Below are 23,070 nucleotides of genomic sequence, written 5' to 3' on the forward strand. Positions count from 1 at the left end.
TGGGAGCTTGAGCCAGCTGCGCTTGAATAAGCAAATGCGACGGTTGGACGGGGTGAGGGTGGAGTTTGGTGGACTGAGGCAAGGCTCAAAGCCCCCAAACCCACATACCGAATGGGCTTCGGGCGCTGAATCAGGTATGTGATAGGCTTGGATGGAGGAGTATATATCGGAGCAGCAGCGCTGAAGGGTGTTGCATCAGCAAGCTCTGCGTTCTGCTCTCGCGGTCTTCTGTCTTCTTGGGTTTTCCTTCCTGTCGTTGAGGACTCAGGCGTTTCTATCCACCGCTCGTTGCATGATAGCATTCCTACTTGTTATAGTCCTCATCTTCTCTCTTTCCATCTACTACCGCCCATCCTCCCCTCCTTCGTCCCCGTAGCCCACACCTATATCCACCGTAACAATGGCCCACGACGCCCACCACCATGAAGAGAAACAACCCCTCTCCCTCTTCGCCTCCCCGCTCAACACCCACGGCCACGCCCTGCACCACAACCCACCAGCCTCCACAAACTCGTCTTCGGACCTCGAGTCCGCCCTAAACAAAGACCCGCACACCACCACCAACGTGCCCTTCGAAAACACCGACTGCGCGCTACACGACAGCCCCGCCTTCCACCGCCATGCCGAAGCCACCACCGCCGAGCTCTTCTACGACCTGTTTTTCGTCGCGAACCTGACTACTTTTACGTCCATGCTGGAGATCAACGACCACAACAGCTTGACGGCGTACATCGGCTTCTTCTCCCTGCTGTGGCTGACATGGTACCAAGTCAGCCTGTACGACGTGCGCTTCAGCGCTGACAGCGTGTTCGAGCGCGTGGCGAAGGCGATTCATTTCGGCGTCATGGTGGGGTTTGCAGTTATCGGGCCGCAGTGGAAGCCGGGGCAGGACATTGGCGATTATAAGATCTACAAGGCGTTCGGGTTGATCCTAATGGTGTCACGTATTACGCTGTTTCTGCAGTACGGCGTGACGCTGTTCTACACGAAGAAGTACACGAAGACCATCGTGCCGCTTCTCCTGGTCATGGGGTCCACGCTCGTGGCTGCGATACTGTACGGCGCGCTCACCCCGGCCTTTCCCAGCGATAAGACGGTCCTGGATGCGTTTGGGGATGAGATCACGGTTCAGCAGAAGAGCAACGTGTACATTGCCTGGTACATCATTGCGATTTGTGAGACCATCTTGACGGTCAGCGTCTCTTGCATCTGGCGCGTTATCAGCTTCAAGGGCACGCACATGGTGCAGCGCATGTCGCTGCTGACGCTCATCATCCTCGGCGAGGGCATCATCGTCATCTGCAAATCAATCAGCAAGATCGTCAAGAACGAGTTCCTGTGGACTGCCGCCGTGGTTGGACAAATCATCGCCGCAGTCCTCATCATTTACTTCCTGTACATGCTGTACTTCGACCGCATGCAGGAGGAGCATTTTGGCAGTATCAAGCAGCAAGTCTGGAGTTTCTGCCACTTCCCGCTGCATGTGGTATTGGTCCTGGTGCTACAGGGCGTCAGCCTGCTGATTATCTGGACGCAAGCCATGGACGCTCTGAATGTGTTGTATGTCAACTTCGACTCCACGTCCTTGCAGAACTACACCACGGGCGCCGACTTCGCCGCCGCGATGAACGAGACCGCGTACGCCAACGTGTTTGACTGGGTCCCCAAGGGCGTGGACGCGAGCAAGGAGATTAGCCAGGCCAACACCGCAGTGATCCAGCTCGCCGACGCGTACGATTTCTTGATGGTGGACGAGACAAATGTGACAGCGACGAATGAACTGTACGATGGGCTCAACGAATTGTTTGCCGCGGCGACGAAGACGCTGTTTGATAGCTTGAGTGTGACGACGCCGAAGAAGAAGAAGGCGGATGACGGGAAGACGAAGTCGATCGATTTCGCAACTCTGTTCTTTGAGTACGTCTCGGTCTTCGAATTGGTCTTTATGTACGTATTTATTGCGGTAAGTTCAGCCCTGCTCTTTCTTACTTTTCCTACCTGCTGACAATGACAGGGGGGACTCTCCCTCATAATCACCACGATCCTCGGATTTCTGTCCCTGCCAGCTTCTCAACGCCGCGTATCGCAATATGTCCGCCTCGGCGTGAACCTCGTCTTTGGAGTTGGCCTCTGCCTCATCTCCACGCTCAAGTACAACTGGGATCTCAAGGCGAACTACCTGAGCTCGCCCTGGATGATCCCAACGCTGTGCATCGTATACTTTGTCTGCGTCGTCGTCAATCACATTAGCTTGCCGAAGCGGAAGATGCACTGAGCGGAGATCGGAGGTACAGCTGCTAGGCATGGCGCGATGCTGGCACTAACGGCTCAAAAAGGTCATCGGGGGATGTGTTATCCGCCACTTCTGCAATGGCGGGATTTGAATGGGCTGCGAATGGAGCACCGCGACCCCTTGGACCAGAACGGCGTCTTTTGGCGGAGGCTTTCGATATGTGATATTGTGTAAGCGGACCGAGAAGCTACGCATTTGCGGGAGAGCTGGGTTGCGAAATTTAGACTGTTTTGATCGATTTCCTAGTAATACCAAGCCGGCACATCGGTGTTATCTGCCCGTCCTGATGTCTTCCTCATTCAGCTCCATCTGTATCCTCATCGCCTCCTGCTCCCAGAACTCGGCAACCTGTTCGGCTCCACGCCGACCTCCAAACCGGACGTCGGCTTGAGCCACATCCCCTTCAGCCATATCCATCAAGCGCTGGTAACAACCCTTATTCCTCTTATTGTTGAAGTGCTGGTAAGGTTGATCGGGGTTGAGCCATGCACTACAAAGGTAGCAGAAATGCGTCTTGCACTGGAAGCACGTCATGTGGTTGCAACCGTACGATTTCTGACAAGGTACTTCGCAGGTGGGACAGGGCGAGGTGTTCCGCATGATAAAGTTGAGAGAGGCCTGGTCGTCTTCTGTCAACTGGGATGAGTCGCGTGGTTCGCATCGGACGAAGTCGCCGTGCCACGACGCCAAACAAACTGTGCAGAAGGCGAGGTTGCAGTCTTCGCAGACGGCTAGGCGATCCATGCCTGTGGTTCCAACTCTTCGCTTCTCGGGTCCAGCAGTGGCTTCTTTTCGCTCCTCGGGTGCCACAGGGTCTTCCGCTTCGGATTCTGACTCGCCCATTTCGCGCACGTCGGTTATCTTGGGATATTTCTTCGTCCGCATGGCTCCCTGGCACCAGGAGCGGGGGCAAAAGATTATTGTAGGGTCCGCCTCAATCTTCTTCTTCCGCTTTATCTTTGCGTAGCGCTGAACCGTCTCCAAAGCCAATGGTATCTGTAATAGCTCCTTAGGCGATAGTCGGTCTTTCTTCCGATTGGCCTTTTTCGTTCCGCACTCTGTCGACATACACTTGACGTTGTCGACATCGCCTTCTTGTATGCAGTTGGCGTAGTAGTCCTGAAGACAGGCCACGCAGAAGACGTGGTTGCAGCGCTCCATGCGGTAGCATGCAGATCCTTTCTTTGGCTCGAGGCACACGCCACAATCGAAAGTCTCCTTGTCAAATAGTTCGCGTTTCATTTGCTTGCTGTATGCCAGAAGATCTGCTTTCATCCCAGACGCGAGCGTGAGCTCCGATAGTCCAAAGGCCGTCTCTGCCGCCTCTTGTAGGTAGCTGACGTATGCGTAGAGTACGGGCCCGCCTCCATATTCGGCCCACAAGGAACGCGCCTCCTTCGAGAGTGCCTCTAGTGTAGCTGTGGGTAGCCATGAGCGAGTTGTTGACAGCTTGACAGCCGGCGGGGCTGCGGCGGGGTACTCTGCGGGCAGGGTGATCTCGACATGTAGAGGAGGCAGATATGCGAGACGTCGTACGTCCCTGTCGGGCTCGAAGATCACGGGCAGCGTGCTGATCGGAGCAACGAGAAGGTCGATATGTGCGGTGAACGGGTCGCTAGCATGGAGCGTGAGCTCCGGATAGATCGACTGGAGGGTGCTGAGCTCTTCGGCGCGCTCGTCCCCGAGATCGATATCTGCCATGGGGACAGACGTGTCTAGAGCGGCGATGGAGGAGTGTGAGCTGTTGCTGTATTTCTAGAAGGAATTAACTGAGAGGGGCGAATCGATCAATCATGTGCGGAGGTTGTGGAGTTAAAACTGGGTGAAAGTATCGGCAGTAGATAGGGAGGGTTAGTGCCTCAGGAACCCCAGAGAGACTTTTTCCAGGCCCATTCTGAGTCACAGCCGTATCTGAATCACATAGCTGCGAAGGTAGCGGCATACAGTGAGGCTAGACTGCAGTCGGTGAAGTCGGAGGATTACGCCACATCGCGGATGATGCGCGATGATGACATAATCAGCACCGCCGAGCGCGATTCGCCGAAAATCACCGTCATCGGCGTGTCCACACTCACTCACCCTTCAGCGCCATGGAGGAATATCCTCCGCTTGCGTCGCTCTCCTTGACGCATGTGCATTATGTAGGACCTCTTCCCCCGCCTTCGACGTAGAGGCTGACTCCTGGAGAACCCGGAAGACCGCATTTCGTACCTATGCGCCTGGCTCGCCCTGGTCCCGCAAGGGCTATGCGTCGTCTACGCGACCCTGATATGGTCGAACCGCGAGATCGAGATCATGCTCATGTTTGCGGGCCAGCTGGCGTGCGAAGCCCTTAATTGGTGCTTGAAGCGGTTCATCAAGGAGGAACGGCCGCGAGGTGAATACGAAGAGGCGTGTTGGGGGAACTGCACACTGACAGGTACCAGAAATGCATGGAAAGGGCTACGGAATGCCATCGTCACACGCCCAATTCGTCACCTTCTTCTCGCTCACGCTGACCTTTTTCCTCCTATTCCGGCACAGCCCGCATCCCACCGAGACGCACACGCCCTTTACCTTCTTCCAACGCCTCGTGCTGTCCGTCCTAGCCCTCGCCGGGGCCGCTGCAGTAGCATCTAGTCGAGTCTATCTCAACTATCATACCCCGAAGCAAGTGTTGGTCGGATGCTCCGCAGGCGCCATATTCGCCGTTGTCTGGTTCCTCGTCACTACGTATCTGAGAAGAGCTGGTTGGATTGAGTGGGCACTAGAAACGCAGCTGTCGCGATTGTTTCGAGTGCGGGATTTGGTGATACAAGAGGATCTGGTCGACTCCGGATGGGCACGGTGGGAGGAGAGGCGGAAGAGACGCGCTTTTCAAGTCCAGGGCAAGAAGAGCAGCTGAGTGGAGCACTCCAACAAGAAGGTTGCCGCGGGCATTCTACTCGGAGCTTGTAGAGAAATAAAATATTATCTATCCAGCATCGGACGCGTTCAAGAGGTAACACTCCAGCAAGGGTACATTGCGACATCGAGATATCACGATGCCCCTGAGAGAGCCTGCCGTCAATAAAAAGGAATTCAATGGAATCTGGTTCAATGGAATCTGGCGTCGCTAGGCGGACACGACTTCGTCTACGGCATGACTACGGATAATCCCGACGAAACCGCTTTTTTCTTGCTTAGAGGACGAGTGCGCACTAATGACAGACGTCGAAGCACCTGAAGGTCGTGAGTCTAGCTAAGACGAAGAATCAGTACGAGAACATGGAACGCATGGGGATTGGAACAGTAGAGCTTGACCGCGTTATATAGTCGTAGGTATGTGTAATTCCTTAAGCACGACTTTCTGCTGATGAAGCGACAGTTTAATGTCTGCTTGGTGGCCTTCAATGACGTTTCCCGAAGCCGATTCAGCGGCTATCCTGTTGTGAAGGTCATCAGGTAAGGTCTTCCACTCCCGCACAATCAAGTGCAATTCCAATTGCACTTCATATCCCCAGGCAAAAGTCCGTAGATTGCAGTACTAATGAGAATCGAGGCCAGGTTAGGCTGACCCCGAGCATAAACAAATTACCACCCATGCAGCCGGTAGCGCAAATAAGACAGAGTCCACCCATAGAATAGATAACACCAAAACCATTAGCCAACTCAAACCCTACGGCCGAGTTAAGCGTCCGGATCTCTTTTAGCTAGTAACTCTCGTGCTCCACAATCGGTAGCTGTGGGCGGCGAGGGCGATCCGGAAAGCAGAATGCAACAGCATACGCCGCGAATGAGGCGCAGGGCGGAATAGCGGTGACTATTCCACCCTTTATCGAGGACTTCTGCACTAATGCGACGACGCATAGGCATATGCCGGCAAAGCCCGTGACCATGAGCATGTATCTGGCACGTATTAATACTCCGGATTCGTGAAGGACTGATTCGACCCACACTTTATGGTACGTCACCCTCAGGCATTGCAGCGACAGATATGTGAGAGTAACGATCGACCATGCACCGAAGATCCTGAAGCCTTTCAGTCAGTTATCGCATCGTTGATTATAACCATTCCGACTTACATCCACGAGAGTCCCGGCTTGATCGCTGCATCGTTACGCATGATGAACCATAGCACACTCGTTATCCCCATCAATGGCCCCAGCAGACTCCTGGCCGCTCCTGTCAGGTAACCTACGCAAAGGAAGAGGATTCCGGTGCAAGTCCCAGCTGCAACTGTTGGAATGTGATTTGGATCGACCACGTTGGCTGCAGCGGCGCCTGCGGCCGCCGCGGCAGCGGTGACAGCGGATGCCCCCACAGGAACGAGTTCGTGATCCATTGCAGCTGCGGGCATTATCATGCTTACCGCGGCCAAGATCGCGAAGCATCTTGTCATCTTCCCAATCCGGATCCCGGAGGACTTTACCACACGATCGAAGGGCCATGGCAACCAGGTCTCACTAGAATTTCCGATCTCGGATGCGTCGCGACTGTGTCTTCTGATCTCTCCACTGTTCCTTTCGCGAATGGAAGCGAGGACGTCTCGGTAGAAATTCGATCCCCTTTCCTCCCGTTTCAGGTCTGCAATGGCCGATGCGGCTTCGTCCAGGGCTGAAAACCCGTCGCAGCATGAGCAATCGTATATGTCGTCATCAACAGGTGTAGTCAGAGCGGCAGACGCCCATATCTTGGGCGTCTCAAGGCTGATCGGTTGGGAGTTCTCAAGCGTCGGGAGGTTATCATGCCCGAGTGTGGCCATTCGCTTCAGTGATGAGGGTCCCGGTTTCTCATACCAGACGTCGGTGCTCCCATTCTGGATAATCCACTTGAACTCCTCAAAATCCGCGGTGTGGGTGTGGTGAAGCGTAGTGTAGATATTACGTCTAAAAGGCGCGATTCTGACCACCCGTGCAGGGTTTAGGAATGACTCGCCTGCCAGGAAATCCTCGCAGTCCAAGGCTGGTGGTGGCTAAGAGCATGGGTTAGCATGGCTATGGAGTAGCGTACCTGATAGATACTTACAGTGTAAGAGCATGGTGGCGGAGGAGGAGGAGGCGGCGGTGGAAGGGGGGGGACTGCTGATGGTGGGGGAGGAGGTGGAGGCAGAAATACTGCTGGAGGGGGTGGAGGTGGAGGCGGAGGCTAATGCTACTGTCAGTCATGAAAGCGGACAAGACAGTACTTACTGGCGGAGGCGGAGGCGGGGGTGCTGCTGCCGAAGCGCTCTGCACAGATTGGTGCTGATACTGCTCCAAAGACGGAGGGCCCTCTACGAGCACTATATCCTCCGACTCGAAGCAAAGGTCGCGCGAGGGGATTGAAGGTGTACGATTGCGCCCTGGAGGGCCAGCTTCATTAGAAGGTCAGTGTGCGACCTTCCGCTCCTAGTCCCTCTTACTAACCCATACGTGGACTTGATTGCATCCTTGACGAGCCAGATTGGATTCAATGGTATGTGCGAGCGCAGAAGGGATGAAAGGTGGGAGAGGGAGGAGGACCTGAAATATCACACTCCTCTGCGAAACAGAGCAGTATGAGAATTTGCCCGATATGGAGAGCAAAGCTCAGCAGGTTGGGGTTTATTATTCGGGCGTCCGCAGCGGCGTCTGCTCCCGTGTTCGCCAAGTAGGTACTGCAAGAGCAGCGCAATGCCAGCGAATACGCCCGCACCGGTCAGAGCAAGGAAGGCTGAAGAAAGTGAGGCGGACTTTGGGCACATATTCGCTCCAACTGCAGCTCTGATTCACCAGATCGACGCGAAGGACGAGCAACGCTGACGTAGCTGCAGGCCAAGACACTTGTTCGGGGCGGAAGGCACAAGGCTGAAGACGCATGCGTTGTCTCCCATTCTTTGCGGTGGAGCATGCTGCAGAAAAAGCCCGCAACGCAGCACTTGTCGAAGGACCTTAGGAGCGATCTTGTCGCTCTTCTACGTTCATCTTTTTATCCCTCGAGTTTAACTACTGCTACGATTTCTCGCTCGCGTCTATCAATCTTGGAACTCGCTGTCGAAGTCTATGAAGTTTCCCGATGTCTTCTTCATACTGGTACTGCTGTTACTGCCATGGAGGTCCATACAATACACAGATCTTCTCACATTGCGACGGGTGCGGACACAAGAAGTGCAACTATTGTTCGGTCGAGCGTGACCCCGAGCTACGTGCTGCGTAAGTAAGGATGCTGCGTTTGGTGAGCCTTCGCTAATTCTGCGTTTATAGCAGCGAATTTCCAGACATCGATCCGGAGGATCCCTATGAAGCAAAAGTCCTCGGCGAGAAAACACGGCAAGATTATAGACTCGCTCGCAATATACCCACACCCTTCGCCGACCCGAACACTACACTCCCGCCTTACCGTCCATCTATACAGGCAGCATGGGACTCTTTTAATGTCATTGCGGGTGTGGGAGCGGCGTTCGAAGCGGGAAGCTATCCTGGGACATTCAGTTCCTCGTATTGCTCACAAAGGAACCGCCATCCCATGAGCGAGGGCGCCGTGGATTCCTTCCAAGGGAGCAAACAGAGTAGCTGCTCAACCTCTCGAGTGGCTTCACCTGTTGTCTTCACCGCTGCAACGGTCGCACTCTACCACGCGCATAAGGAGGACCAATATCAGGACCGAGTCTTGCTTGGTGGGATCACGTTGGGTACTATCATTGGGATGGGCATTGGCAGGGACTTATACGACACGATCATGAAGATCATGCCGTGGACAATTCTGCTCTCTCTTCTATGCAGCATCTGTTTGCACAAGCTGCTAAATAAGAAGCATAGGGGACGATGGCGCTCGCTCGGTTCCGGCTCCGACAACTCTGAGGGCAGCCAATGCAAGAATTCCGGGAGGAGAGTCTGAGGACAGAGATTTCTGCGAAAATTTCCTTTGTATCTTCCAATATCCCACCTTAGTTGCTGGCGTCTAAGCCAGGGGAGCTTCGAACAACAGCTTCAGCTGCAAGCATCCCAGTGCGAATGCTGCCTCGCATCGCTTGCACGTCCTTTCTCCGTCGTCTACTTATCGTTACCTTTATTGCCCTGAAATCTTCGTTCGAATGAGAATAGTCTCCAGTCACCAATATCAATTCGAACCGCGTCGGTATTTATCGACGTCGGTTAGCTCTTGACCGTGTGTCCGATCTTTACACATTGGCCCTGCAGCGTTATGAAATCTCTGAAATTCTTCATCGAGCGTCACTAAAACGGTGTGGAATATCCGGCAGCGTTAAAGGGAACATTTTCCGATTTCACGTAATGCTGAGCTACCTAGGTAAGCTCATGGCGTCCAGGTGGTTCCTCTTCCCGCGGATACGCGGAATAGAATGAGGTGTTTTAGGGCGGCCGCGGCATTTGTGATTAAAATAGTAGCTAACTGCTTTTGAAGGCGACGTTACTTTCTGCTGTGGCAGCCGTGTTCGTGGATATGGCCATGAAGCACTTCACGTAGTGCTTTACCGTGTACGAACACACACGAAGACTAATCCGTTGGCATTGCTCAATATGCACCTGCGAAGGAAGTAGGGAATTGGGCGCTGAGAATTAGGCTCGAGAACTGCTGGAATTTGGCGCTTGTCATTCCGATTTCTTTTCGTATTCGCCAGTACCCTAAGCAGACCATGATATCCAAGACTACACGGGCAATGCTACCGCTCAGAGTCTTCTGCCCCTAAGGACTAACTGCAAAGGTAAATGGTGCTAATACCCAATATCCTTCCCGGAGGACGCAGCATGGTTACCTACGTACTCCAAAGTGCCCTCAATCAAAAGTGTGTACAGTAGTACAGGACTACTCCTCACGGAGCGTCCAAAACCATAACCCAGGGTATCACTATGCCAGCCTAAATGCCCAAAACGCCATGAAAGATGACATACTCTTACACGTCGGTCCCCTTCGCCTCAGACTCTGCGAGTGGGATTATGACAGTCTCCGCATACTCCAGACCACCTTTCACAATTGCGACATTGTCGTTGCATGCAAACAGTATATTTCGCCGCGAGAGAGCACAGTGAATACCCCGTGTTCCTGAAAACCAATCATATGGCACGAAAAAGTGCCGCGAATACTGAATGCGCTTCCCGTCCACGTCATCTAGCCCAACGGAGCATACCCATGAATGCTTGTCAAGAAAGATAAGCTTGCGAGCGTCGGAAATACCGATGACGTGGGACACGCGCCCGGAAAATATCCGCAGCTGTTCCTTTCTTAGAGGAGTAGATGCCTCCCGGGTGGATTGCTTCGTCGTGACTGAGATTGCGGTATCCTTGCGTTCATCATTCCCGAAGGGAGATACGGGTTCTCCGGAGCCCGATTCGACGCGCAGAAGCTCTAAGTCTAACAGGCCTAGGCTGCGGGTATCAGCACCTCCATGTAACTCTGACAGCTCGATAAGGATAGAAGGTCTGCGATTCACCATACATGATACGACGCTCTTCAGTTGAAGATGTCTCATGTCGATCGTCGTGGATATGGTTCTGACCTGTGACCAGTCATCCCAAGTGTGGATACGAACAGCCGCACCATCCATACAAATGACATGTTGGGCCGACTGGGGGTGTTGTAACCATTTGCAAAGCCCCGGACTATCACGTGGGATACGAAGCTGTTCCTGCTTCCCCACCATTCTCCACAGATGATCCGATTCTCGGGTCGATAGTATGAACTTGCTGGCGGCTGAATTAGGAAGCAGCTGAGTGATCGTGTATCCGCAATCGAGACGAGCCTGGAATATTTGTTGATCGGTGATCAGCGTCTTTTCCTTTGAGTCCTCTACGCTCCACGCTAGTATCGAGTTCGACGTATCGACACTCATGATGATTTTTCCGCCTGGCACCCATGTCAGAATGTGGACTCGGGACTTGTGATGGTACAGTGTGTTCGTTTGGGTTCCAGTCTGCAGCTCGTATACGCAGACAGAGCCGTCGTCTTTGCCGCAAGCGACATACGTCTCTTTATTAGAAAGGAGGATGGCACTGATTTTTACTCTTGCCTCGGATGCGATTACTTCGACGAAGGGCGATGTAGATTCCGTGCTGTCTTCAGAGATAGACGCCCGATGTAAGGCTGCTGGCTCCCAGACGTTGCATTGCGAGCCCCGAATGTCGACAAGATGAAGACTATCTCTACTGAAGTCAAGTTGTTTGATGTAGAGGTTGGATGGCTTGACTCTGTACAGCAGCTTCAAGGATTCGAAACCGTAGATGTCAATGACACCGTATCCGGCTGCTCCCGCGAGCAGACGTCCATCAGGGCTGGCCGCGATTTCGGGCAATTGGCTCGAATAGCTTCAAGACTAACGTCACCGAAAGGGTCGAATAGCGCGAGTTCGCTATCGAGGTATGAGGCTGCCAGTAATTCAAATGCCGGGTTAGGATTGAACACTAGTGCGGTGACGAGATGTTTGCTGGTTTCACCGCTTGCAAGCTTTTTCCCGCAGCTGCCATAGTAAGAATCCTCTTCTAAGTCCCATAATATGATAGGCCGTCCGGGATACGCGGCTGCGAGCATATTTTGTCCGATGGAGATCGATATGGCAGACGGCGGTCGCCGCAGTGGGCCTTCTGCGCACTCATCACCAGGATCCCACGGTTTGTCTGGTAGCCGAGTCCCGTTCTCGTGGAGATTCCATGATGCAAGGTAGTTTTTGTCACAGGCAGGAACAAGCAGACCTTCGTTGTAGGTGAGACCAATGCATTGCTTAGATGCCTCAAACGTGTGTACCTCTTCGCCGGTAGAGATGTTCCAGATTCTGATCGTCCTTGTACCGCAGGATGCCATTAATCCGGACTTGTTAATAAAGTGTTTCAAATTCACAGTCTCTCCATGGTATAGGATCTTATACCCTTGGCCTGCTACTGCATAGTAGAGCGAGACCGTGCCGCTCGACAACCCCACTACGAAAAATCTGTCCCCATGGCAGACGCAACTTGTCTGGGAATGGAATTCGATGCAGGACATTCGGTCCCCCTATTCGCTATTCAGAAGTCCGACGACTGAGAGCCCGCGACTAGACGTTCAGGCCTTATGGATAGCGGAATTTAATGGATAGAATGGTGGCACAAGTGAGAAGATTGCCGAAGGGGAGGTTATGAGAGCATCAGCGAATTTGGCTGAAATCCGAATGAGGTCTGCCATCCATATTTGGGCATTATGCACCTCCTTCCTGAGAGCACAAGCTTCGAGGTATGCCTTCAGCTCTTTAGACGTCTGAATGAGAGGGTTCCACCCAGGCATATTTACAGTTCCCATTGCCTTTACTGTGGTAGTGACTGCGCTGAACCCACAACGCTGGAGTGTCTGACAATCTGCTCTTGGTACCTTTGTATCAGCCATACCTTGCTACCAAGTCCCTTATATCGCTTAACATCCTAAATGGCTTGTGAGTTCACGTAGCGAATGGGTGGAGAGTCAGCGAACACGTACTGCTCGCGGAGGGTTGGGTTGTCGTGGAACAAGGCTGAGACATGCGTATTGAATCGCCTGCTTAGGCATCAGTCGGAGATGGGATGCATGGTCCTAGTAGGGAGCATACAACTTGTAAAGATCCACGCGGCCATCATAGTCTTCTTTGGGTGGCGATACTTGGGCATAAGTGTGATATGCCGCGACGTATTTCGCGCCAAACTTGTTGCAAACAGGTCGCCACTGGCCAAACTCATCTACACGGTCTATAAGCTGAGAAATAGCCAAAGGGATAAGAGTTCTTACATTCGTTATGAGCATAAAAGCAGCAGGCATCGAAGATCAGAGGCTCTCCATTGTCGCTGTCTATTCCAGAGTTGGCGAACCAAAGATCGCCATGCACGAGAGAAGGCTTGACGGAACGCCCTTGACTCTCGAGCGGCCGAAGCAAGCGAGGTATGACCTTTTCGAACAGAACCGGGACAAGAGCATCAAACTCAGGGTCGTGGCCTTTGGCTTTGATCTCTAGATCCAGGGCCTGCTTCATGCTTTTCGCAAAGAAAGCTTCCCAGCTATCTTCCCAACCCGTGTATTGTGGCAGATTGCCAGCATGCGTTGTCATGTGGAAGCCGAACTTGCCGGTTGGGGATTTGCTGTTTTGGTGTAGGGCTGACAGACGAGCGGCGAATTTGTCTGGATCCGGCATATCAAGGATCTCTCGATACTCGCTCAGAAAGAAATGCGTGTCTGGAGCGCTCTCGTAAGTGCCCCATGCAATCGGTTTCGGGGCGAAGTCGGGCGTAATGCCATGAATTGCACTCATCGACTCAAATTCGCCGTGGACCATGTTCTTTCCAGTGTCGCCGGAAATCACCTTGATGAAGTAGGAGTGAGCAGACCCGTCGGCCAGCTCGACATCAATGCGACCTGTGCTCGCCCAGAAACTGTCGCCATGTCCTTCGGTCGACACGACTTTGCAGCCTTGTGGTAGGACTGTAACTCGGTCAGCATAGGGAACCCGGCAAGAGGGTGAGGCTCGCGACACTTTTGGCAAGACTTGGATCAATTTTAGTATTTCCTCGGCCAAATTCCAGGCCTGGAGCACCTGTGTAGTTCATGAGCTGAGTCGCGTCGCGGCCTTAGTGCTGGGCTCGTCGTGGGGACCGGGTCTCTTTAAGAAGCGGGTTCCAAGGTTAGCGCCGGCGGCAAAAGGACGCTACGACAAAAGCGGATTTAGCCAACCCATCCTCCCAGCCTTCTACGATCATCAGTTACTCATGACCCCAACGTCCATGGTGTTTCGGGCTCCCTCTTCCTACGCACGAACTCAAATATATCGCCAGGATCTCAACCCCATCGGCCTATCGTTCGCGCATATTCTCCCTATTCTCCCCATTCTACCAATTTGACCACCCTTTCGATGGCATCGGAACCAGCTCACCCGAGTATCGCGCCCGGCGACCATAAAGCCGTTATGGAGTATGCTGCCGAAAAAGCCCGCCTTTCCCCTCCAGGCCCAGACAAGTTTTGCGTCGGTGCTGTTCTAGCTAATAGAGACACTGGGGAGATCCTTTCTACGGGATACTCGATCGAACTGCCTGGCTACATGGAAGGAGACTCGGGGAGCACACACGCGGAGCAGTGCTGTTTCATCAAAGTGGCACAGAAGCACGGTCTTCCGGCAGTACGTGCTGAAGAGCACATCGGCGATGTCCTCCCAAAGAACACGGTGCTGTACACGACCATGGAGCCGTGCAATGCGAGATTAAGCGGCAATAGGACGTGTTGTGATCGGATTGTGGCACTGAAAGACAAGCTGAAGACGGTTTACGTGGGAATTCGGGAGCCGAACACGTTCATTGTTGATAACGATGGGAAAAAGAGACTGGAAGGCGAAGGGATTCGCTTCGAAATGGTTGAGGGCGCCCGGAACCTCTGTTATGAAGTTGCCATGACTGGTCATGAGAAGAAGAGCGAGTAGGTCTAGAGGCCCGGCCTCTTGTGTTTCGAGCAGCAGAGCTAAAGTCACACGTTTCCACGAGGTCACTCTGTCGGTCAATCTTAGAAGCCAATCTGCTCCAGTAAATTCTCGCGTCGCTGTGACAAACTGCACCGCAGAAGCCGGTAGAGAGGGTTTACCCTCTTACCCTAGGGGTAAAATAGGGGTAAAACAGTTGGTTTTCTCCGCCAACACAAGTCCTCCACCCTGCTAGCATTTGCCCCCGCCTACATGGAGCACACTCTTCACTCTAGCAACCATTAGTAGCTGGAAGAAGCATAGAGCTGCTGGAGCGGCCCATATTTTACCCCCGACATGGGTTTCCCGAAGCTGGCCGCTCGATCATGCGAATCGAACATTCTGCAGCCGAATATATGGTCTCGAGGGCGTCACCGAAGCTAGTTTGGCCTAACACTACCGGCTCTCTGATGTGCTAGACGATGATATCTCCGAAGGTCACGCATGGCAAGGAAGAGGAAACAATTTGGGAGGGCTCAGAACCTCGCGCTGTGGGCGCATACGGTCACGTGAGGGAAGAACCCGCGGGCTTATCGAATAGGGGGCTCCACCTACCCATGCACAAATTGACCAGCAATGACCAAATGGCACGCTAACTGATCAGCAATGAGTGTTCAACCATCGCCGAACTGTGCGAGCAGTACTCCGACCTTCCGATCGTCGTGATTAATCATCAGCGCACCGCACAACGATAGCAACGGCGCGGATTTCGGCTTTCGGATGGAAAAGCTGTTTAACATACCCTTCGGCAAACGTCCTCTCCATTTAGATGCAATAGAAGACGCCATCCGTAAGATTAACAAGGCCCATTACGTACACGGGCATCTGCACGGCAGCAACGTGATGTTAAAACAGCCAGTGAGAGATCATATTTATTGATTCCGATTGTGCGGGGAGAATCGGTACGGCGTTCCGACAGTGGCACCCCTCCCGCAGGTATAGGAAGTCGAAGTGAAAGTGGGAATCTTTCGAGGTAGACATTGATAGTGAGGCGTTGGCGAAGATCAAGCACAAGGGAAATGTAGCTGTGCCTAAGCTGTGCAATGAGGAGAAGGCACTTGTGCAGAGGCTGCAGACGAATGAGATCGAATGGCGTGGCACGTCGGCGAACGCGTAGCTCGCCTATCTCCTTTAGGCGCGTTTCCAACTCGAACTACACACGGCCCAAATCATCGATCTCCTGGTCATATCTCTTCTCAAGCTTGGCGAACGTCCTTTCATGCTTATATTCCCCGCTTATCGCCCTCCGGAAACGGTTTCACCTCGACATTAATCATGTCCCTTCCGCTTACACGTTACACCGATCCGACCTCGATGCCTTGCTTGTCCTGATATCGATCTGGGAAGAAGTATGCGACCGTATATGCGGCGAAGGATGTGCAAGGCGGAATGACCGTAACGAGGCCGCTTTGTAACGAGGAGTGCTGGAGTAGAGCAATGATACACATGCAGGTGCACGCCAAGCTGATGCTCAAGAAGATATATCTACTCCTCGTCAGCGTAGAACCGAAGCACGATCCGAGAGCTTACAAGCGATGGTTGTACACTCGATGGCGCTGCACGAGGAAATAGGTGAACGCCAGGAAGAACCATGCTCCGAAAATCCTAAAGTCGTCAGCTTTTCCGGTGTTTGAAAGAGTGAAACTAGTGAGTTCTCACTCACATCCACGACAACCTGGGGTCGATCGCCGGGTCATTCCGCATCATTAGCCATAACACGCTCGATATGCCCATCAGGGGGCCCAGCATATTACTTGTGAAGGTAACCGCTAGACCACCAATGAGGAAACAGAGCTGGAGGAATGGGCCAATAGGAGCTCGAGAATTTCCACCGTGGTGCACAGAAACGGACGCGAGCGCGTTGGCGTCATCGTCCAGGGCGTCGACTGGTGCAATGAGAGTCGAGCACAGGAGGGCCGCTAAAAGCCAGGGCATGGGGGCTCGTAAGGCTTGGCTAAATTTGGCGATGGAGGGTGGCTGCCATGTCGAACGAGGCAAAGTCACGTGTTTCGTTTGGTTGCCGTGCATGCTTGCAGGCCTCTTGCCGAAGAAAGCCATTGACTCGAGTGATTGAAACATTCAAGAGCTGTAAAGAAAGAGTCCGAAAGGGTGATTGATGGAGATGATGTTCAGTGAGCAATGGGATCCCAAAATGAACTGGAACATCGACCTCTTCGTTGCTCCTCTTCCAAGCAGCTGCCATCATGGCGGCGGAAGGTCGTGTTTAGTAGTGGAAAGGGACGGTTGAGGTGAGGCTCAAGTGTGGTTCGCAAAAAGGCGGACAGCAAGGCACGAGAAGGCAACCTGCCTGTGCCTGTGCGCAGCCCTTCTTGCAGATACCGGTGATAGGAACGCATAATGATTCGTCGGAGGCATCGATGCGGGCGCTAGAGCCCGGCTCAAAATCGACTCCCGTCCAACCACAGACGCAATAGAGGTGTCATCCTGCAGCAGAAACAGGTTTTCCCGCCTGAACTCTGCTGCGGCAGGCTGTGGTGCGACCTTTCAGAACAGAGATTCTCTGTTTCAGATGCCAAGTCCCCTCTTTTATAGAATAGAGATTCTCTGTTTCAGATGCCAAGTCACCTCTTTCACAGAACAGAGATTCTCTGTTTCGGACGCCAGAATCCTTCTTTCAGAGGTCATCACATCACACAACGTCTTCATCCCATGCGTCTCGCAGCCTACTACGGCTCCGAGTCTCAGGCGCATACGCCTCTCAAGCTCCTGCATTTTCCCATATTCCCAACATCACTCCAAGAGCATTCCTCGTTCAAAAAGCGTGTAATATTACGAATGTAAGTTGCCCAGCTTCGACTCGGTGCAAACCTATCGCTATCAAGAACCGTCCACAGCCCCTTCCCGACTATTGCTAGCTTTCCGTTGGAGTTCCCCTTCATCAATTCCAGCTCAATCCACTAAATTGTGGGGCCTGAGTCTACCGCAGCATGCTTCAGGATGCACGCACGCAAGTAGCTGCCACAATGGCAGTGGAAGATCATCATCCTCCCGGAGCTCAAGCGCATCGACGAGCTCAAAGCGGATACCTCCAGGGTTTCCGGAAGGCGCGCCTCGGAGAAGACGGGCCAGATGCCATGCAAAATCCCTTCGACTATTAGGCGCTCCCAATAAGTCAGCGAAAAGAAAATGTGCGACGTTCCCTGAGATTCCGGCGGCGGTGCGGAAGTGCGGGTGCGGAAGTGCGGGTGACCTTGGACGTGGCTCTGCAGGGGTCTGGTAACGCACGTCAGTCTAAGCGGACGCTGTAGGGAAGAAAGCGGGGCCAACGCGAACTCAGGACCCACAAGGCTGAAGACATTCGCTCGCAACTTACAATCGTTTCGGCCTTTGATTAGCCCCTCGGCTCGACTCTCTTCCTCGCGCATGATCCATCCGTCTATGTATCACCTTGCTATCGTCCAACTCCTGCATAGGAACACACGAATAAGCCTCCGCAGCCGAGCTCAGGTATGATAAATCTCCTGCGCTACTGTGTTGATGCAGACGTTACACCGTGGGTTATGACAGACTGCATAGCAATAGTTGATATTCTGGTGACCATCTGCCATGGATTCATGCAACAGGATACAGGCCTTGTTCCGCAAGTGAGGGGTTTAGGGTAGACGAAGAGAGGATGCCTTTTAATGTCTCCTTGCAGGAGTGAAGCGAATCACTCGAGTTGATAAAGTCCAGAAGCTTGAACAGGAAAAGGAGCGAGTTGGTTGGATTTGAACGCATTCAAACACTTCGCTCTAACTACCCTAAGCAAGAACACCAAAGTCCACCAATCACCCGACCATGCTAACCAAAATAGACACTACTGTTCCTGCACAGTCTCCGACCCACCGTCGTTTCTCCCTTCCTCAGACTGTAGTAATACCTCTAGCAACTTAGCTCTCCGCAACAGCGCCTTCTTCAGCGCCCGCCACGTCTTCGCCCTCAAACACAATCCCTGATCCGTATGCCACAAATCGATAATGGTGCTCAACTCTCTCATATCCTCAATCAGCTCCTCCATTCCCCGATCTCCTTGTTCCGCACCGCGGTCTCCGTCTCCCTCCCCATCCTCGTCAGCGCCGCCGAGCTCGGCGTCGTTATCGGTCTCGTCCTGGCCAGCTTCAAACTCCGCCCCGGTGGTCTCTGTTGCAGCCTCCTGTCTTTCCATGAAGGCCTTCAATTGCCTTCGGGCTTCCGCTCGGTTAGGATGCCATCGATTTATCCACCGCCCGAATGTCGAGACGTCTAGTGGTGGGTTGGGGCCAAGCATGGGCGGTGGCGACGGCGTGTCGGCCTGTCGGACTCGCTCGTCGAGCAAGCGCAGCGGATCCACGGGAGCTGTGTCTAGGTTTTCGAGGTCGGCTCGTTCGGGGTGCCCCTCGTGACGGAAATTGGGGGCGCTGCTGGCCGGGAATGTGTCGCTTGAAGGGAGAGGGACGTTTTCGAGTTGAGGGGACTGTTGGCGTGCTGATGCCTTGCTGGAGCTCCTTTCCAGGGATGAACCGCCTAGCGTAGGCTGAAGGTCTTCTGCTTGAGTGGATGGTTCAGATGCCATGGCGACTGTTAACCGCGCCGGTTCGTGTAGGGAGGCGAGGGGATGGGCTCTGCTATGATAGACGTGCAAGTGGCTTTTCGGTCAGAGCGAGTGCTATCGATTCGTATGATAACGACCTGTCTTGTACGATGGTGGAGCGAACTGAGAATATTGAAGCGATAGCAATAGCAGTGATGTTCTATCGTGGGTCAAGAGAAGGATTTGGGTTGGGTCGAGGGTTCGATGTCGTTCCTCCCATCAACACTCCATTAAGCAGGTGGGACCTCCTACGTCGGCGCCGCCCCATTTAGCGATGGCCACCTTCCGCTCCGTCACCCCGGGGCCATCAAGTTGGTAAGCTGATCCATTCTCTGCTGCAGCTTCTTCGTTAGCCATAGCCTTCCATTAACCTCTTTAACATCGTCCTTGCCTTCCCCAATAAGATCTCGAACACACCAAAATTCCAAGTACGATCCCTGTCGAATCTCTCTAGCACCTTCTCATCGAGTCACAAGCCAGCAAATATCGGATGCCTGTGCGCCCTGTTCTTCGTGATGTTCCCGCGGTTGCGGAAGTGGGTTGTGACGTGGGACTCCTCGAAGCTGTAGCAGTGAACTCCAAGACTGGAGTGCATGGTTACACCGATACGAGTTTGCGTTTTGATTGGAAAGGCGGAATAAGTCTCTTTGTCAATGGCCATGGAGTCAGCCCAGTCGAGCAAGAGGGGAAGCAACGAAGCATCGCGGTCGGGGGACGGTGGCGATGACCTCGCCGTATCGGCGTCGTGATTACCATCCACCTCTTCAACGCTAATTCGCGTGCCAATCAGGAAAGAAGCGACACTGGAATCAACGCCATCTCACTGTCATCTCTGTCATGCCCTTCGTCTGCCACGTGTTCGATGCGGGCTTCCGATCCCCTAGGGATGTAGCAATAGCGACGGCGCTTTGGCTTCGATCCAAGAGGGGCAGGCGGCTTTCTCATACCTTATCAGAACAGGTCCTGCTGGACCCCACATGCTCTTCTCCTTAGCCGACATCTACCGTCTCCAGTGCACTCGCTCATCTCGCCCCGGTCTTATGGATTGAAAGACTTTGACCAAGCAGTAATGGCCGAATGCCCGGAAGCAAGCGTATTATAGATATACATCTTACGTTCTCCGGGCGAAAAGGTGGGGAAGCCAGGCCATGACGAGCCATATAAACGGAAAGAACTTTACAACACGCCAGGGCGTTATTCGGGGCATCTCGACAGGCTGCTTAGGTTTGTAGTAGAGTTGAGCATACGGTGATGACTGGGAAAACTTCTGGCGCGCGAGAAAGGTAGCACGAATGCTTGAGTGTTCTGTCGCCATTGCTGATCTCGAAATAGATGGATGGAGCGCCAGGGCGGGGAGGTGGATTTCCAAAGTTACTTCAAAGCGGGCGCTAGTCCGAATCCAGACTAGAGCGCCATGGCTAAACTTGCCGCTGTGAACTCTACCTCCTCCCGAGGTTTACGATGCTCGATTGCAGCCTTGGTAGCTCAACTTCGTCAACACCGTGGCTATGAGTCACCCGCTGTAAAACCACAAACTGCCGCAATGGCTGGCGAGCCTGCTTGTGAAGCGCTAGCCGCAACTCTTGGTCACGACGGGGTTTCTGCTCATAGCTCCCTGGGACGGTCGAACGAATGCGGATGCAGCTTTTGTCTTGTTGTTTGCGCGATTGTGAGGTCCGGGAATCCTGGCCCGGAGGATGCAATAGAGCTGACGGCCCGGCCGTCCGGACTGCGGCTACTTTGGGGCGCCTTCACAGTTAGGGAGATCTTCGTAACACATCCCAAGCGTTTCCTGGCGCCCAAATATTGTACGTGAAAGTTCAGGGAGGGAGCGAGCTCGATGAAGCAGACTAACCATCACAATAGCCCAGGAGCTCGACTTGATTCCGTACTCTACGCCGTTACCAGAAACCACGGCATCGGAACAAAGTTTTCGAACAGCCGTCAAGTGGTTGGAGGATTGCCTAGCAATGCACAAAGGCCTCTGCGCTACCGACCCAGGAGAAAGTCCACTACCGGACCGAGTCCTCGACCTGGGGCCCACGGCTAGTGTGGATGTGCGGCTCCTTGACGTGGCCCAAGAAAGGAAAAACGGATCAACGAGCACCGGCGAACATAACCTTACGGGGAATTATGCGTGCTTGAGTCATTGCTGGGGACCCCCCGAGCATCAGCCGTTAAGGACTACGCGGGAACCTGATACATACTCTCGGTACCAAAACGGCATACTACTGACAGAGATGCCATCCACCTTCCGCGATGCCGTACTATTCACCCGTAAACTGGGCATACGCTACCTCTGGATCGACTCGCTCTGTATCATTCAGGACAACGCTCCAGACTGGCAAGAGCAGTCTTCAAAGATGGCGGATATATACCGCAACGCTCTGATAACACTCTCCGCGGCGTGGGCTGCCAACTCGCGCGACGGTCTCTTCTCATCCGCGAGTCCCGAACATATTGACTCTTGCCTCTCTTCCATCACAGGCCGAGCAGGGGATGATGAAATCCGCATCCGCACTCCCATATGGCACGATAAAGCAGAACACCATTTGATGAGCCGAGCTTGGGCGTTCCAAGAACGCATCCTGAGTCCGCGGATCCTACACTTTGGACGACATGAATTGATTTGGGAGTGCGGGAAAGACATTGCCTGTGAGTGCTCTGCTCTATCGAAATGGCTTGAACCCATGAGGTTTGTGACGTGGCCGACACTCAAGAGTAGTATAAGGTTCAATTTCATAGCCCAAAAGTCAGGCCCGCAGATAGGGAAGGTGTGGCGTGATGCTGTGTCAGACTACTCTACGATGAGCCTAACCTTTCCATCCGACATTCTCCCCGCTATTTCCGGCATTGCGAAAGAGATATCAAAGACCACAAACAGGAGATACTTGGCTGGACTGTGGATCGAAAGCCTGCCCGCGGATCTGTGCTGGGGAGTCTTGGTTACCCTAGACTCCCTAGCACGCCGACCCCCTAAATGGAGAGCCCCCACATTCTCATGGGCAAGCGTCATCTCGCAGTCAGGCGTAGACTATGGTTTGCTAGCTCAGTCCGGCCTCACTGCGGACTCATGGGATTCCGACATCACGCTCCTCGCTCGTCAACATTTCGAGCTCATCGAAGCAGGGGCAACCCTCGCTGGAGCCGACCCGACGGGGCAAGTAATTGATGGGTATCTCCTATTGCGCTGTACGCTGGTCGAAGCGAAGGTGCAAGTCAGTCCACTTCCATACCGCGGGTGGGAAGTTACTCTATCAGCTACCGACGATCGACAAGGGATATGGTACTTTCCCGACTATGACTACAATGTTGAAGGACGTCATCACGTCGAGAGCGGAGACGCGGTCTACTGTTTCAAGGTCCTGTCCTTGCCGGCCAACGCAGACATGGAAGAGGCGGGAGAAGCAATATATTTAGTGTTGAGAAGGACCAAAGACGACGAGACAAGCGAGAGAATGGCCGATACCGACGAAGTGGCCGTCAAAACGTACGAGAGGATTGGTTTGCTCCGCGACTGGGAAAATGGTGATCTTTTCTCCAAGGCTCAAACGGCGGGTACAACTATATTGGAAGATGTGGTGATCAAGATTGTTTGACGAAATCGTTCTGGAAATCCAAGGGATCGAAAAACAGTCTCATACTACCTTTACGGCCGTCCTTTTCTTGTTATCCAGGTGCCACCTGTAGAGCTGTGGAAGCGGAATAACTCCACATTAAGCGCACTTTGGAAGAGTTTAACACAATGCTTGAGGAGGGAGGGGGTGGGAGGGGTCTATATGGATAGATGGATTAGATGGATTAGTCGACTGTTCGAGATCGATCGATCGGGGG

General features: G+C 53.3%; 12 protein-coding genes across 12 annotated transcripts; 6 read left to right on the plus strand and 6 right to left on the minus strand.

The window, feature by feature from the left end:
- Positions 1-400: 400 nt before the first annotated feature.
- On the plus strand, positions 401-2,275 carry BU26DRAFT_424254 (uncharacterized protein; the record flags this gene model as incomplete). Its single annotated transcript, XM_033823561.1, has 3 exons — positions 401-1,126; positions 1,286-1,963; positions 2,015-2,275. 3 exons carry the CDS (start codon positions 401-403, stop codon positions 2,273-2,275), a joined length of 1,665 nt encoding a protein of 554 aa, XP_033685697.1.
- A 9-nt stretch (positions 2,276-2,284) lies between these two features.
- Positions 2,285-4,250, minus strand: BU26DRAFT_268759 (RWD-domain-containing protein). Its single transcript, XM_033821350.1, has one exon. The coding sequence runs from the start codon at positions 3,992-3,994 to the stop codon at positions 2,564-2,566; it is 1,431 nt and encodes a 476-aa protein (XP_033685698.1). The 5' UTR covers positions 3,995-4,250; the 3' UTR covers positions 2,285-2,563.
- A 133-nt stretch (positions 4,251-4,383) lies between these two features.
- Positions 4,384-5,177, plus strand: BU26DRAFT_424258 (PAP2-domain-containing protein; the record flags this gene model as incomplete). Its single annotated transcript, XM_033823562.1, has 3 exons — positions 4,384-4,434; positions 4,481-4,670; positions 4,720-5,177. 3 exons carry the CDS (start codon positions 4,384-4,386, stop codon positions 5,175-5,177), a joined length of 699 nt encoding a protein of 232 aa, XP_033685699.1.
- A 429-nt stretch (positions 5,178-5,606) lies between these two features.
- On the minus strand, positions 5,607-7,153 carry BU26DRAFT_268784 (uncharacterized protein). Its single transcript, XM_033821351.1, has 3 exons — positions 6,337-7,153; positions 6,209-6,283; positions 5,607-6,160 (listed from the first exon to the last, which is right to left on the minus strand). Exons 1-3 carry the CDS (start codon positions 7,014-7,016, stop codon positions 5,965-5,967), a joined length of 951 nt encoding a protein of 316 aa, XP_033685700.1. The 5' UTR covers positions 7,017-7,153; the 3' UTR covers positions 5,607-5,964.
- A 1,134-nt stretch (positions 7,154-8,287) lies between these two features.
- BU26DRAFT_562663 (uncharacterized protein) lies at positions 8,288-9,109 on the plus strand (the record flags this gene model as incomplete). Its single annotated transcript, XM_033833051.1, has 2 exons — positions 8,288-8,424; positions 8,476-9,109. The coding sequence occupies 2 exons, from the start codon at positions 8,288-8,290 to the stop codon at positions 9,107-9,109; spliced, it is 771 nt and encodes a 256-aa protein (XP_033685701.1).
- Positions 9,110-10,124: 1,015 nt separating this feature from the next.
- Positions 10,125-12,025, minus strand: BU26DRAFT_562664 (WD40 repeat-like protein; the record flags this gene model as incomplete). Its single annotated transcript, XM_033833052.1, has 2 exons — positions 10,125-11,470; positions 11,551-12,025. The coding sequence occupies 2 exons, from the start codon at positions 12,023-12,025 to the stop codon at positions 10,125-10,127; spliced, it is 1,821 nt and encodes a 606-aa protein (XP_033685702.1).
- A 161-nt stretch (positions 12,026-12,186) lies between these two features.
- On the minus strand, positions 12,187-12,671 carry BU26DRAFT_268862 (uncharacterized protein). The gene has a single exon (XM_033821354.1). It carries the CDS (start codon positions 12,578-12,580, stop codon positions 12,263-12,265), a length of 318 nt encoding a protein of 105 aa, XP_033685703.1. The 5' UTR covers positions 12,581-12,671; the 3' UTR covers positions 12,187-12,262.
- On the minus strand, positions 12,616-13,767 carry BU26DRAFT_424486 (uncharacterized protein; the record flags this gene model as incomplete). The annotated part of the gene is made up of 4 exons (XM_033823570.1): positions 12,616-12,727; positions 12,780-12,906; positions 12,956-13,642; positions 13,695-13,767. The coding sequence occupies 4 exons, from the start codon at positions 13,765-13,767 to the stop codon at positions 12,616-12,618; spliced, it is 999 nt and encodes a 332-aa protein (XP_033685704.1).
- Positions 13,768-14,123: 356 nt separating this feature from the next.
- BU26DRAFT_529870 (uncharacterized protein) lies at positions 14,124-14,630 on the plus strand (the record flags this gene model as incomplete). Its single annotated transcript, XM_033830920.1, has 1 exon — positions 14,124-14,630. One exon carries the CDS (start codon positions 14,124-14,126, stop codon positions 14,628-14,630), a length of 507 nt encoding a protein of 168 aa, XP_033685705.1.
- A 1,019-nt stretch (positions 14,631-15,649) lies between these two features.
- Positions 15,650-16,870, minus strand: BU26DRAFT_603259 (uncharacterized protein). Its single transcript, XM_033835411.1, has 3 exons — positions 16,330-16,870; positions 16,197-16,271; positions 15,650-16,151 (listed from the first exon to the last, which is right to left on the minus strand). Exons 1-3 carry the CDS (start codon positions 16,743-16,745, stop codon positions 15,962-15,964), a joined length of 681 nt encoding a protein of 226 aa, XP_033685706.1. The 5' UTR covers positions 16,746-16,870; the 3' UTR covers positions 15,650-15,961.
- A 1,650-nt stretch (positions 16,871-18,520) lies between these two features.
- BU26DRAFT_517514 (uncharacterized protein) lies at positions 18,521-19,230 on the plus strand. Its single transcript, XM_033828593.1, has one exon. The coding sequence runs from the start codon at positions 18,628-18,630 to the stop codon at positions 18,910-18,912; it is 285 nt and encodes a 94-aa protein (XP_033685707.1). The 5' UTR covers positions 18,521-18,627; the 3' UTR covers positions 18,913-19,230.
- Positions 19,231-21,498: 2,268 nt separating this feature from the next.
- On the plus strand, positions 21,499-22,990 carry BU26DRAFT_517515 (uncharacterized protein). Its single transcript, XM_033828594.1, has one exon. It carries the CDS (start codon positions 21,600-21,602, stop codon positions 22,833-22,835), a length of 1,236 nt encoding a protein of 411 aa, XP_033685708.1. The 5' UTR covers positions 21,499-21,599; the 3' UTR covers positions 22,836-22,990.
- The last annotated feature ends 80 nt before the right edge of the window (positions 22,991-23,070 follow it).

The sequence above is a fragment of the Trematosphaeria pertusa genome, assembly GCF_010094035.1.
Source record: "Trematosphaeria pertusa strain CBS 122368 unplaced genomic scaffold BU26scaffold_5, whole genome shotgun sequence".
Lineage (NCBI taxonomy): Eukaryota > Fungi > Ascomycota > Dothideomycetes > Pleosporales > Trematosphaeriaceae > Trematosphaeria > Trematosphaeria pertusa.

Coding starts and splice junctions, on each gene's coding strand:
- BU26DRAFT_603259 (XM_033835411.1), bottom strand. CDS start 16,745: ATGTTTCAATCACTCGAGTCAATGGCTTTCTTCGGCAAGAGGCCTGCA. Junction 16,272..16,329: donor GACCCCAGGTTGTCGTGGAT/GTGAGTGAGAAC, acceptor TGACGACTTTAG/GATTTTCGGAGCATGGTTCT. Junction 16,152..16,196: donor CGAGTGTACAACCATCGCTT/GTAAGCTCTCGG, acceptor GACGAGGAGTAG/ATATATCTTCTTGAGCATCA.
- BU26DRAFT_517515 (XM_033828594.1), top strand. CDS start 21,600: ATGGCGGATATATACCGCAACGCTCTGATAACACTCTCCGCGGCGTGG.
- BU26DRAFT_268759 (XM_033821350.1), bottom strand. CDS start 3,994: ATGGCAGATATCGATCTCGGGGACGAGCGCGCCGAAGAGCTCAGCACC.
- BU26DRAFT_268784 (XM_033821351.1), bottom strand. CDS start 7,016: ATGGCCACACTCGGGCATGATAACCTCCCGACGCTTGAGAACTCCCAA. Junction 6,284..6,336: donor AAGCCGGGACTCTCGTGGAT/GTAAGTCGGAAT, acceptor GAAAGGCTTCAG/GATCTTCGGTGCATGGTCGA. Junction 6,161..6,208: donor AGGGTGACGTACCATAAAGT/GTGGGTCGAATC, acceptor AATACGTGCCAG/ATACATGCTCATGGTCACGG.
- BU26DRAFT_517514 (XM_033828593.1), top strand. CDS start 18,628: ATGCCACAAATCGATAATGGTGCTCAACTCTCTCATATCCTCAATCAG.
- BU26DRAFT_268862 (XM_033821354.1), bottom strand. CDS start 12,580: ATGGCTGATACAAAGGTACCAAGAGCAGATTGTCAGACACTCCAGCGT.